A 14,357-nucleotide genomic window follows, 5' to 3' on the forward strand; every position below is an offset into this window, starting at 1 on the left:
AGGGTAAGGATGAAAAAAAATAAACTTTTAAAGTTGAAAATATTTTTAAAAAACAAAACTTAAATTGTTTTTTCTTTTTGGGATGGGGTTGAGGGGGGAGGGGTTGAGGGTAATGATAAAAAATAAAATTTTGAAGTTGAAGATATTTTTTAAAAAATAAACTTAAATATTTTTAGGGGTAGGGGTGGGTTGGGGGCTGATAGGGTGGAGTGCGTATGAGGAACGTTGGAATAGAGTTTTGAAAAATGTTTCCTTTAAGTTTTTTGAAGTGAGATCATTTTCTTCAAATTTAAGGAAAATGAGTTGTTTTGGAAAATATTTAACCCAACCAAATATGAGAAAATTAAAAAATATTTTTTGAAAGTTTTCCGTCATACCAAACACGCCCGTAATTTTACGAAATTTAACTTAATATGAAGCAAAATTTATATTATTTTAGAAATAGTAAAGTTATATATATATATATATATATGTAATTGTGGTTTGCATGAAAACACCATTGTAAAACCCTTGGCCTGCGTAGGAAGAAGAAGAAGAAAGGAGTGAAACGGTAGTGATGATGAGATTAGGCAATCGGCGAGTCCAGCCAATTTCAGTTTGGCTAAAAGCCAATTTCAAGAAGAAAAAACTGATCACATTCAGAAAAAACAAAAAAAAATTAAAAATGGTAGAGACTATGAGCATCTTCATTGTCTTTACTACAACTACTACTGAACTTTCATCAAATTCAGCAACACCCCTTTGTTCAATTCACTATCCTAACCCTATCCCTACCCCATTCAGAAAAAACCCATCTTTTTTTCCGCCGACTAGTATAATCCTTCAATTTTTTGATCTCTTTGGAGGTACTTTTTTTTATATATTTTTTTGCTTAATCCAACTCTTGTTGTAACAAGCTGTTGATTGATTGTTCTTACTGTTGTAACAAGGTGCAATTTTTTTGTTTTTGGTTATTTATCAGGTGCCTGAGTGTTTATTTATTTGTTTCTGTTGATGAATTGAAGTTTCTTGGGATGTGGGTGGGTGTTGATTAATGTGCTTGTGTTCAAGCATGTTTTTGTTGTTGTGGTGGTGGTGGTGGTTTTGCCTTTGATGGTTTGTTGTGTTTGAGTGTTCTGTGCTTAGTCATTTGATTCTGTTAAAATGAATTTTTTTGGCATGTGTGTGTGTTGATTAATGTGCTTGTGTTCTGGCATGGGAGAATTATTTTTTGTTTTGTGGGTTTTCCTTGTGTTTAAGTATTCTGTTGGTAGAATTTTGTGTGGTTTATATGTTTAGATTATGAGCTTGATTTTAGTTCATTGGCTTATATATGTAAAATCGTGTTCTTTGAATGTTTTTGCTGGTATGGTCTGATTTTAGTGTTTTATGTGGCATGTTAATGCCTTGTTAATCCAGTTACTTTGGATTTTTGAGTTAAGGGTTTTGTGATCTAGACAAAACTTCAATGTCATTCTGGTGATCCTTCGATTTCTGTTACTATAAAATGTTTTTTGTACTTCGATTATGGTATTATTTTGTTGTACTTACTGTTTGGTATGCTTTGTGAAGTTTTCAACTTTGGTTTACGCTTTCTGGATTGCTTTTGGACTGTTTATCTTGAGTATAGGGTCTATCAAAAACAACCTGTTTACTTGTAAGGTAGGGTTAAGGTCTCTTTTGTGGGACTATACTAGGTATCTTGTTGTTCGGGTGATCATTTCAGTTTATTGATGATACATTTACATCTTGGCCTTCCATATGAGGCGCAGAGCTGTTTCCCAGTGCTAAATCCTCGATTTTCAATTCTTTTTGGTAGCTTTTCCTTCATTTTTTTTATTGCTGAACATTTGTTTTTTCTTCATGCTTTTTCTGTTAGAATTGGTTTTCCGCAATTGTTTAATAAAAGTTGTCTTTGCATGCTTGTAGTTTAAAGTTGGTGCAGCAGTTTCCAAGTTTATCTTGTATGATATACTTTTAACAATCTAACTGGTACACATTTGCTTGTGGTAGCACAGATCTTCTCATACATCATGGATGACAGTGATGATAGTCGATACAAAGGGCTCATATCTACTGTTAGAAAGAAAAGAAGCCAGACGCTGCGGCGACCTAGGACAAAGAATCTGACAGTTCCTGTATACCATGTTCACTCATCCCAGACATTACTTTCAGATAGTGTTGATAGTGCCTCTAGAGATGAGTATACTGATGATACTAATGCAGGAGGGAGAATCTACAACCTCAATTACTCTATATCTAGAGATTCTTCTGCTTACAGGTTCAAAGGTGATTATTCTTCTAAAAAGAACAAGGGAGATGGGGGATCTAGCGCGACATATGATAATGCATGTGCGGGAGATGATACGAATCCCAGGCATGGTGCGTCTGTTAGGAAGTTAGGCAATGCTGGGGACAATGTAGCTAATGATAGCAAGCTGAAAATTGGTGGAGCGGCTGGCATTATTCAAACCAAAAAGAGTTCTTATGGATCATCTGGTAGTTCATTGTCTTCTAAAAGTGGACAACCCTCTGATGCCTCTCAGCCTAAGCATAATCTCACTCCTCAGGTTTATAGCACACGCAACTTAATCTTTTGAATTCTTTAAATCCACTAAATCTTAATTATATTTTGTCAAATATTGTCTGGTAGAAATTATGGTTGGTTTCAAGGAGTGGCCATATAAGAATTTGCCACCTGCTCCCTCGGTCCACTTTTACTTGTCTATTGTACCTGTACTTGTTCAATTTAGAAAATCAAGAGATAATTTATCGATTTATACCTTTTTTACCATAATTATTTAGTACTGATTATTTCCTATTTATTTCTCAATGAGTGAGATACTTATAAGAAGTAGAGAGGGTTGATATAGTAAAACTATTTTTTTTTATTGCTTTTTAAGGGGTGTGCCAAGTCAAACATGAACAAGTAATCATAGGTGGAGGGAATACTAGTATCCGAAATATGTAAAAGAGAACACATAAAGCAACATCTAAATTTGGTTATTCTCAGGGGATGAATAATGAATGTGTCCGAGAAGCATTCTTTTGGTAGCTAATTTGGAGATTCACTACTTCCTTTCCAAATTAGTGAGCAAGAAAGTTAGTCATTGCAATTTCTTTAAAAATGCGACTTGTGATTATTCCATTGTTCATATACCTATGTGTATGGATATTACGTGATAATAGATTATCTTTTAATAATCCTGGTAATGCTGATCTTTCATTTGAATCGTCTCTCTGGGTTTCAGGACAATTCAAGTGAATACGGTCCTCTTGCAGATAAGAAAAGTAGGTCGAAAGGAATTGCGTGCAAGGGTTTCCCAGGAGGCACTTTTGGTGCTAGCAAAAGCAATATGAAGAAGATGCCGATGAAGAATGTCTTTAAAAAACCAGGAGACAAGCCACATAAAAATCGTAAGGTCCACAGGCGAAGGAGGCTTATTTTGGATGATCTTGATGAGGAGGATGAGATTCACTACTTGGAGGAGCGTAATGTGGGGGAAGAACTAACTAAGACAAGAAGTCTTTCTGGGGGCTTGAAGGTCGATAAGTATGAAATGTTGGAAGATGCTGGAAGGTCAGACAAAGAAGTTAAAAGAATATCAAATCAAGGTTCTGAGGATCCTGATTATGAGGAGGAAGAACTATTGTTTGATGGAGAGGCCAAGCGGACAAAGAAGAAGGACAAACAAATGGAGTCCTATGAGACACCGGTTGAAACAAAGAGTGAAATAAGTCTTACAACATGTCCACAACAACAGGCTCTTCTGTCTGGCAAAGAAGTTAACAGAAAATCAAATCGAGGTTCTGAGGATCCCGATTATGAGGAGGAAGAACTATTGTCTGATGGAGATGCCAAGCGGACAAAGAACAAGGAGAAGCAAATGAAGGAGTCGTATGAGACATCGGTTGAAACAAAGAGTGAAATAAGTCTTACAACAAGTCCACGACAACAGGCTCTTCTCTCTGGCAAAGAAGTTAACAGAAAATCAAATCGAGGTTCTGAGGATCCTGATTATGAGGAGGAAGAACTATTGTCTGATGGAGAGGCCGAGCGGACAAAGAAGAAGGAGTCCATAGAGACATCGGTTGAAACAAAGAGTGAAATACGTCTTACAACACGACAACGGGCTCTTCTATCAAGAAGGGATTCATCTGCTACTTCTGTGAATCAGATTGAGTATCCCTACGGTTGTCCTCCAGCACCATCTCAAAGTTAGAAAATTTTGTGTTTACTCATGTCTTGCAGTGTTATCCCATTCCTCAAGCAGCTTTTCTGATAGTACAAAATTTGTCTTGTCATCCCTGCTATTTTTGCAGAACAAAAGGAGAAGTTCTCAGATGTTGAGCAGCAACTGAAAAGAGCAAAGGCTGCTCAGAAACGTAGAATACGATATGAGGAGGCAGCTCGGGAATCAGAGGTTTGCTCTTTTTTTTGATGTATCACGTTTTTTTTTAGATTTTATGATGCTGAAATGATCATAACTTGTTGAATCTTGCAGGCTGAGGCAATTAGAAAAATACGAGGTCAAGATTCCAACAAGAAGAAGCGAGAGAAAATAAAGAAGCAGCAGGAAGAGTTGGCACAGGTATCCCATGTGTTTACTATAGGCTGCAACTTCGTTAATGTTATGAAGCTAATGATCAATTAATTGTTGTATCCTGCAGGAGAAGGCTGCCAACGAGCTTGCACCAAACACTATCAGAACAGTTATGGGCCCAACTGGAACTGTTGTTACATTCTCTCACGATTTGGGTTTGCCAAGTATTTTTGACTCTAAGCCTTGCAGGTAAGGATTGTCGCCCCTTCTCTTTTGTCCTCATTTTCTACAGTCGTATTTCGGTAAGGCTGGAGTCTAGATATCATTGAGCCTTACTTACTGTTTATACTTTGTGGTTTTGTTGCTATAATTCCAGTTATCCTCCCCCTCCTGAAAAATGTGCTGGTCCTTCCTGTGTGAACCCATCCAAGTACCGGGATCCCAAGTCAAACCTTCGTCTTTGCAGCCTTGAGTGCTACAAGGCAATTCATGAGAAGATGAAGGATTAAAAGGCCTGCTAACATATATAGTTGTGACATATGCAGGTTTTAGTGCTATTAATTATATGGTTACTGTTCTCTTTTGTATTTGTGAATTACTCCATGGATCATCTTCCAAAACTATCGGTCTGTATTATGGTTGATTTTAGCCTTCCCAATCAAACATTTCTTGAACACTCTTTATATTTTGGCTGCTATGAGAAGTCGTATTCACTTAATAGTTACAAATCCTATTAACAAGAAGAGTCAGGTTTTGCATGTTGGTGGTACGTAACAGGTATTAGAATAGTAATAGTAGGTACTGGGAAAGGTGCACACCATATTTGTGCTAGTGGGAAGTAGTAGGTATCGGCTGTATTAATTGAGGCGATGCAAATGCTAAATATTGTCAAGCCCTTTGTGGTTGTTTAATTAGATTCTATGTTAAGGGCCAAATCCAAATCTTAGAATCTAGTATAGGTGAAGAAGTAAAATGCCATCACGTTGCATTTGGTAGCATTTATCGTTGTCACGATCAAAACACTTATACTTTAATAATTTTCTCTCCAAAAAGGAACAATTCAAGTCTAACTTATAGTAATTAGTATCTAACAACAATTGTTAAGTTGAAATAATCTAATGTTTAATGTTAATTATTAGAATACAAATAAACAATGCAAAATGTCCAATTTTGATTGGTCATCAGTTCATCAATATTTGCCACTTCTTGTCTGGAATATGTATTTGAAGTGTGTATCACGTATTTCTATAACAACGACAAAAATCAACTTGATTAGTTTAATTTAGCCCTAATATTTAGAAATCGACAAAAATCAACTTGATTAGTTTAATTTAGCCCTAATATTTCTCAAGTAATTTGAATTCCTTCATAAATTTTAATTGATTATTATCGAGCTCCGAATTTCATGAAAATAGGAAAAAAATTTCTTCCTCTTTGATGCAAAAAATCTACGAATGTGCATAAATGGTGAACATGATGGTATGATTGGATATGAGCGGGTTAAATAAAAATAGTAAAGTGAACACAAAGTAAATATCTAAATAACCCGAGATTCTCATAATGTAAAACTCATAAAAGTTAAATTTAAATAACAAGCAAACAAATGAGTATTAGTAATATCTACTTGTGAATAATATGGATAATATCATACTTGATCCATTTTTAAATGATCAGTTATTCAACACATATTTAATGGATCGAAAGGGTTACTTATTTGAACAAAATTTCGCCATAATTCTTAGGTTAGTGCATGCATTTCTAAACAAATATTTCCTCCTCCAGAATTGTTTGTCATGTTGCGCTTATCGAAAGTCAATTTGACTAATTTTGAAAGGTAAATTAGATCACATTAATTCGATATTTTAAACCAAAAAATTAGATATTCTAAAACTATATAAGGAAACTTACATAAATATACTATATTAAAAAAATATTTACCATTTATAGCAATAATATTTTTATTTCACTTGATCACTTTTAATTCATTTATAATACAAGTTTAATACATATTACAAAAAATAATTTATTATTCACATATAATACAAATTTTATTGATGAATAATACATTTATCACACATTTTAATACACTTATAATACAATGTGACAATTTTTTACCAAACAAACATGGTATATTTCAAAAAAACAATTATAATTCATATATATTGCATACATAATTCACTTTTAATACATATTACAGATTTAACAAAACATTGCTATAAATGGTAATAAACAAAAAGTATCGCTAAAATCAGTAATTATTTTTTAAAATGTATTAATTTATGTAATTTTTCCTAAAAAGTAATATAAATTATAATTTTTTGCATATTAATATGATCAAAAAATACATCTTAAATTGTTAGTCAAAGTTTTCATGGTTTAACTCTAAAAATAGAAATCATGACAAATAATATCGGATGGAGGGAGTATAAGCAACTTATCACCTGTGGGTAAAGATAAAAAAAAAAAAACTACAGTAATTTTTTACGTACAAGAACATTATATAATTTTCTATATATATCATATAATTTCTCATCATTGTATATGGCTACGTCGCTGCTTTTATCACTACGTTGAGTGTTAAATCAAATTAGGAAATAGAATAACGGAAACACTTAATCATGAATATATCTTACGTGCTATTTGACCACCAAATTTGTTGAAAAAAAATAATAAACTAAAGTACCGTACATAATTGGAATAAAAATTATACACACCAAATTCTTTAAATATCATATGTCAACCTTATGCAAAGAATATCATCGTGATAACCACTTTATAATTTTTTTGATGAAATTATATATACTCCTCATCCCTTTTATGTACTTCTCAAATCCTGTTGCTAACCAAAAAAACAAATAAAATTATTTTCTTCTTCTTGTTAACCAAGTTTAAGTTACCTTAAATGGGTTCGAGTTCAAAATTCTATGTTTCAGTCTCAAAAGGCTATGTTGTGAATATGTTAAGAGAGTCATTTCAATGCCTTACCATTATCCTCCTCAGCCTTCTCCTTCCTCTCTCCTTTATCGTCCTCGCCAGGCTGTCAGTTACTCGCTATCTCATTGCCACATCAGATTACACGGAGCCCAATACACTACTTGTCAAGCTCTTTCTCTATGCAAATCCTGTGTTTCTTCGTCTACTAACTCCACTTGTCACCATTTCTGCTTTGACTCAATGCTTGACAGGACGAACTCTAACTGATCACATCATGATTTCAAAATCTCATCTTTATATGTCGTGGTTAATACTTTTCACATTTCAAATTTGTGTGAGCATAGGCATAGAAGGAAGTATAGCTGTTGGAATAGATGGTAGTACTAGTTTTAGTCACCAAAGATTATATTTATTGACAAGAAGTTTGTTTTTCATGGGATTGCATGAGACAACGTTGTTTTGGTCCAAGAAAGTAGTGAAACCGGTGGTTGATGACACAATTTTTGGCGTTGAGAAGGAGGATAGGTATGTTGAGAAGGTGGCTATGGCAATGAGTTTTGGTATTTTGTGGTGGTGTAAGTTAGGGGATGAAGTTGAGTCTTTAGTGGTTGTGGCTGAGGTGAAAAGAGACTTATTTGGTAGTGTTGGTTTGGTTGATTTTGTTGGTTGGTGGTTGTATTATGTGACTGTGGCAATTGGTATGGTTAAGGTTGTGAAGGGACTAATTTGGCTAAACTTTGTGTTGTTTTGTGGGAATATGGTGGTTGGTTCAGACAATGCAGGCTGTTGTACAAGAAATGATGAAAAGGTCTAATGAAGAGAGTAGTTTTTGACATTTTCTGTTCCTGAGACAGTTGTAATGTTGATTTGTTAAACAGAATATGCTTTTGTCAAAGAAAGGGACATGTATGTATTTTTTCTATTTTGGAGTTAAGCAAATGCAAATACAAATATTCATTTCTTTTATTACCGACAACGCCAAGGGTCTTCATATACTCTACCTCCAGACCCCCCACTTGTGAGATTTCATTGAGTTTGTTGTTATCGAGGAATCTGTTGGGTGTAAACCCTTTGGACCAGCCACAGCTTTCAAAACTTGAAGTCATGGGCTATCTCTCTCCACTGAGTTAGTTCGGTTGATGTAGGGCTTGAACTTGTATCCACAAACACAAGTCACTCAACATTTGCATGTCATTGTTATCAGACAAACATTTGGCCTGCAAACTTTCTTCTTTGTGTCTTTTTATGATCCATCAAGAGAATGTACTTTGTGATTAACTTTATCTCTTTTGTCATCTCTTTCTAACCATGGCATTATGCCTTTTAACAGTTTCTCATTGTCTCAAGCATAGAGTCCAAATGCATAAAGTCCTTAATTTGATCTTGGCTACCTTTGTAAAAGTTGCTCTAACAGATACAAACAATACAATTCTGTTAAGAGGACTATCTTTCATTTGGACTTTCTGCTTGTCTCAGCCATGGATCACCGCGGTTTCAATCTTTTAAGCTTTCATCATGAACAGGTTATTTTGCTACAGAAGGACAAAAACTTCACTTTCATCCTTGTTGAGGTCATGCTGAGGGTATTCCCTTGATATAAGTAAAATACAGGTTGATTGAAACCCAAGACTAAAAATTTGATCGAGTCTCCACTCTAACTCGTCCTGGAATTGGGATCATGGATCAAATCCCAATCCCCACCATTGATTTCAGTGTTTTCCAGGGTGGTCACAATCATGTTCAAGAGTGTGGGAGAAATGAATTGATCAACAATGTCGCCGTAGATCCTTGGTTTGAATTGGACAGTGAGGATCTTGATTCTCTTTACACAGTATTTGACCTTAAATATCAAGATAATACATCAGACAAACAAGTTCAGTCACTGGAAGATCAGCAACAAAGCATTTCAGATCACTGGACCCAAAGTGATGATTCTTCCAACATGGACTTGCCCCTGCAGCCTATCCAAATTAAAACGACCCCCGAAGCATCTAATGGGATTCAGCCTCAGGAGCCAAGGCTTGACAATTTCCATGGAGAGAAAACAAATTCCATTTCTTTAGCATCTTTGGAGATCTTGAACAATTGTGGGAGATTGTTCAAGAAACCAAGTGAGGAGAACTTGAGCAACGTATTACTCAGCAACGAGGCTCGTGTAAGTAACATCTCTAAGTTGTCAACAGAAGAAATCTTACGAGTTGCTGGAGAAAGATATATCCAGTACTCCACTCAAAGGGTAGATGGTCTTTCTATGTTTATACATCCATACGCTTCATCACTTTCGGGCCTTTCCATAGAGCAAACAAAGGACATGGAACTTGTTCACCTCCTTCTAGCTGCTGCAGAAGAAGTGGATCAGCAGCAATTTCATTTGGCTAGCCAATCTATTGCACAATGCCTGTGGAAGGCATCTGCTACAGGTAACATCGAATTGTGTTTCATGTCGTCTAAAAGCTTAAGCTTTTAAAGAGAGTACACATTTACTTACTTTTGTTTATATCTTGAATAGGTAATCCAATCCAGAGACTTTGTTTCTATTTTGGTGAAGCTTTACAAGAAAGGATTGATCGAGAAATAGGAAGGTCCCCATGTTTCGAAAGAAAGTTAAGGTTTTTAAGCACTCTGGCATTAGGTAATACACCTGAATCCTTAACATGCCATACAGAGATTCCCTTCAGTCAAGTAATGCAATTCGCGGGAAATCAGGCAATAGTTGAATATGTTAAAGGTGCAACCAAGATCCATCTGGTTGACTTTAATATCAGAAGTGGAATTCAGTGGACAGGATTGATGCAAGCTCTTTCCGAACGACGTAACTGTCCAATTGAGCTTCTGAAAATTACAGCCATTGGACACCAAGAAAAAGAGAAAATAGAAGAAACAGGCAAGAGATTACAAAGTTTTGCCAATTCCTTGAATCTTCCCTTTTCATTTGATATGATCTTTATGTCTGACATGAAAGATCTCAAGGCAGAATCAGTCAATCTTAAAGCAGATGAAACTGTTGCTGTCTATTGTTACACTGTACTTAGAACAATGATCTGCAGGCAAGATTATTTGGACAACACGATGCGAGTAATCAGAGGACTAAGACCATCTGTGGTTGTTGTCTGTGAAGTTGAGGCAAACCTTAATTCACCTTCATTTTTGAACCGTTTCGTGGAGGCACTCTTCTTTTATAGTGTTCTTTTTGATTGCTTTGAAGACTGCATGGATAGAGACAATTTGGTCAGAAAGAGGATTGAAGTATTTCATATTGGTGAAGGAATCTGGAATATGGTTGCAGCTGAGGGTGCAGAAAGGTTCACTCGGAATGTAAAGCTTGATGTATGGAGAGCATACTTTGCAAGGTTTGGAATGGTGGAAATGGAGCTCAGCGAGTCATCTCGATATCAAGCAAATCTGATTCTAAAGCAATTTTCCCATGGCAGTTCTTGCATTGTTCAAAAGGATGGAAAGGCCCTCCTAGTTGGATGGAAGGGAACACCCATTGAATCAGTTTCTATTTGGAAGTTCTTGTAAAGATACTGAAAAGGGGAGCTTTAAGGACAGGAAATTAGTAGGATACTTAACTTGCTCTATTCTTTTATATACCCTTAGAGTTATTGTAGCTAGGGATAGGTGCAAGCAAACACACATTCAGGATAAAACAAGAGAAAATGCTTGAGATGGTTGGGTTATGTCTAGTGTTGGCTTCCGTGTCAATTATGGCGAGTAAAGGTGTTAAAAATGGGACAAGATAGACCTAAAATCACATGGAAGGAAGTTGCCCCGAAAGACCTACAATCTCTTCGAATTCATGTAGGCCTACCAAGAAATAGGGCACAATGGAATAAAAAGATAAATATAAGTGATAATAACTAGTTGGCAATATGTTTTAGCCATATTAGTACATTTACTAAAGGTCTATTCAAAGAAATATTTTATATCTGCTGAAGATTTATATGCCAGAAAAATTGCAGAGAACCTTTTTTTTTTTTCTTCAATTTATTGCATATAATATTGCTCTGCGATGAGATTAAATGGAGCAACATAGTAAGTGAGGATTTATATAACCGATCCCAAACAATCCCAACTTGCTTGTGATTCGGACGTTGTTGTTATGCTGTTACTATATCTGGCATCATCTTGGGTATCTACATGATTTTTCAAAGAACTATGCTTTTACGATGTAACCTAGATCTATCATGGATACAGGGCTATATCTCTAGGATGCTTCGTGCACCAGACTGCCTTTTTTATCCCTTGTCCTTCCGCACCAGGCTGCCTCTTTTAGGAGGCAACTTTCTCTTAACAAAAGCTCTTAGAGTAGTTCAACCAACGGACTGAATGAGGCACGAAATAAATGAGAATAAACTAAGAAATGCAGAAAACACCAATTTGGTGCTGGTCCTGTTTCCAGTAAAAGAACCACATCAAGGAAAATGTGATTTATGAATATATGAATCAGTCGTTTACAATCTTAGATTAAGCAAAGCTAATACCAGGAGCTTTAAATGCATTTTGTTCATCCATCACTCTCCTCACACCCTCAGAATCCACATACCTGCCCATACCTGCAAGGATATTAGCAAGAAGCACATAATCGCCACCATATTTGTTTTCCATCTCCATGATCTTCTGCATAACTCTTTCTCCCATATCTGCATTATCATGAAAACTACAAGCACCTAATAGTGTTCTCCAAATCACAACATTAGACATGATATTAGGTATCTCCAATGCTATCTTTTCTGCTTCTTCTAACCTACCTTCCCTCCCTAACATGTCAATCAGGCAACCATAATGCTTAATGTCTGGTTGAATCCCAAACTCATCAACCATCTTTCTGAGAAACTCGAGCCCCTCATCCACCAAACCTCCATGACTACAAGCATTGAGCATACTCAAAAACGTTATGCCATTTGGTTCAATACCTCCATCCACCATCATCTTATAACCATCGAAAGCTTCTTTTGCCATCCCATGCATTGCATATCCTGATATTATTGACGTCCATGACACCAAATTCTTTCTTTCATCTGATATATCCTCGAAAGCTCTAACAGCATCGTCTATACTTCCACACTTAGCATAAGCATCCACAAGTGAATTCATAACACGAATATCGAAAGCATCGATACCACTTTTCTCCCCGTAAGCATGAATCATTCGGCAACACTCTAGACACCGAACATTCCAAATAGCCGGGAAAATCGCCAATAGAGTCACTTCAGTCGGTTTAATCCCCTGAATCACAACCATTTCCCGAAACAATGACAAAGCCTCATTGTACCGACCCATCCTCGTATACCCATCGATAAGACCCGTCCATGAAATAACATTCTTCTCCGGCATTACATCAAACACCGCCCGAGCAACCTTAACATCACCCCATTTAATACAACCACTGATCAAAGCATTCCAAGTCACAGAATTTCTCAGAGGCATTTCATCAAACACCTTCTTGGCTTCACCAACCAATCCACATTCCCCATACATATTAACCAATGCAGTTTGCACATAAACATGAGATTCAAATCCATCCTTCAAACTCAAACAATGAATCTGCTTCCCAATACAAAACTTTCCTAAATTAGCTGACCCTTTAATCAAGAATGAATATGTAAAGCTATCAAAAAAGATAATGGGGTGATACTGTAACCGCAATTGTTTGAACATAAGAAAAGATTCTTGTGGGAAAATACCAAGAGAGTAATGCCGAATTAAAGAGTTCCATAGAGTTAATAAAATGGGTATTGAAGAAGTTGAGTTGAAGGTGTTTTCTGCAGTGGTGAATATTAACTGAGTATGAATTTGCTGAATTGGTTTGCGATGGTTTTGGTACTTTTTAACAAGACTAAGAAGATGATGAACATCTCTGCCCATCAAAGTTTCATTCTTTGAAGCATTAATGGACTAAATTTGAGAGCACAAAAAAAGCTCTCAACTTTCGAGCTTCACTGTCTTATGGCGAAACGCAATTCCAAGAAAATACTAGCATGCAAAATGGCTGTGCAGCTTGTAAACTTCATCTTAACACGAGGAAAGGCTCAAAATAATACTCATAATGGGTTTTAAGGATCAAAGTGATCTTTTCACGTGAATTATTAATAGTCTATCTTTCTCTCTCTAACATTATTATCTTTGTATTCTTCTTTTCTTTTTTTAAAAAATTCTTCTTCTTTCAATTTTTATTTAATTAACAAATTAATTTTTCATATTTTATTATGTCCATGTCTCTATTTTTATCCCAAAAAAATATGAAAAGAGGAACAAAAAGGCCGCAAATTTGTATAAAATTACATTTTAAAGCAGAAATTTCAAATTATTAAAATTACAGAAGTAAGAGTTCACCATTGATAGTCATTATAAAGCTTCAAAGTTTTAATTCATTATTTGCATTTTACGAATTTGTGATAAGTTTGAATAAATAATTCCTACAAATAATTGAAAATGTCATTTGGAGTTCATATCTCAATTTTAAGAGGGTTTGATTAAGTTTATAATTGATTTTAGGAAAAATATTAGATTGAAATGAATTAAATATAACATTAAAATTATCTTGCAACTGTATTAAAATTGAATTAGATAATACAATTTTAATGCAGATTTAATTCATTTTGAAATTTTTTTGATTTATTTGTTACAATTGAATACTTGTTTAATTCATTACTGATATAACTTATCAGTTTATAAATCATTGTCATGTCTTTCGTTAGTTACAGTTTTCATTCATTCTTAATTTCTTTCTTCTAATTCAACTTAAATACTGTTTAATACAAGTTTAATGTATTTAATTCATTTCACAAAATTTTTTATTTATTTGTTCCTATTGGATACTTGTTTAATCATTATTGATACAAGTTTAATTCACTCTTTAATTCACTGTCTAATATTTCATTTGTTGCATTTTTTAAT

General features: G+C 35.0%; 4 protein-coding genes across 5 annotated transcripts; 3 read left to right on the forward strand and 1 right to left on the reverse strand.

The window, feature by feature from the left end:
- The first annotated feature begins 505 nt into the window (after positions 1 to 505).
- Positions 506 to 5,220, forward strand: LOC107021915 (trichohyalin-like). 2 transcript variants are annotated; one of them, XM_015222628.2, is made up of 7 exons: positions 506 to 845; positions 1,998 to 2,549; positions 3,231 to 4,197; positions 4,303 to 4,403; positions 4,485 to 4,571; positions 4,651 to 4,772; positions 4,900 to 5,220. In XM_015222628.2, the coding sequence occupies exons 2-7, from the start codon at positions 2,013 to 2,015 to the stop codon at positions 5,030 to 5,032; spliced, it is 1,947 nt and encodes a 648-aa protein (XP_015078114.1). In that variant the 5' UTR covers positions 506 to 845; positions 1,998 to 2,012; the 3' UTR covers positions 5,033 to 5,220. The 2 variants fall into 2 exon arrangements, with proteins under 2 accessions (XP_015078114.1, XP_027773402.1); XM_027917601.1 differs by having other exon boundaries at positions 3,231 to 4,173.
- Positions 5,221 to 7,425: 2,205 nt separating this feature from the next.
- On the forward strand, positions 7,426 to 8,271 carry LOC107022836. The gene has a single exon (XM_015223419.2). It carries the CDS (start codon positions 7,426 to 7,428, stop codon positions 8,269 to 8,271), a length of 846 nt encoding a protein of 281 aa, XP_015078905.1.
- A 306-nt stretch (positions 8,272 to 8,577) lies between these two features.
- On the forward strand, positions 8,578 to 11,400 carry LOC107021975 (DELLA protein RGL1-like). The gene is made up of 2 exons (XM_015222683.2): positions 8,578 to 9,877; positions 9,967 to 11,400. Exons 1-2 carry the CDS (start codon positions 9,136 to 9,138, stop codon positions 10,977 to 10,979), a joined length of 1,755 nt encoding a protein of 584 aa, XP_015078169.1. The 5' UTR covers positions 8,578 to 9,135; the 3' UTR covers positions 10,980 to 11,400.
- Positions 11,401 to 11,836: 436 nt separating this feature from the next.
- Positions 11,837 to 13,571, reverse strand: LOC107021731 (pentatricopeptide repeat-containing protein At1g09220, mitochondrial). The gene has a single exon (XM_015222437.2). It carries the CDS (start codon positions 13,323 to 13,325, stop codon positions 11,925 to 11,927), a length of 1,401 nt encoding a protein of 466 aa, XP_015077923.1. The 5' UTR covers positions 13,326 to 13,571; the 3' UTR covers positions 11,837 to 11,924.
- Between the last annotated feature and the right edge of the window lie 786 nt (positions 13,572 to 14,357).

This window comes from Solanum pennellii, chromosome 6 (genome assembly GCF_001406875.1).
Source record: "Solanum pennellii chromosome 6, SPENNV200".
In the NCBI taxonomy this organism is placed as follows: domain Eukaryota; kingdom Viridiplantae; phylum Streptophyta; class Magnoliopsida; order Solanales; family Solanaceae; genus Solanum; species Solanum pennellii.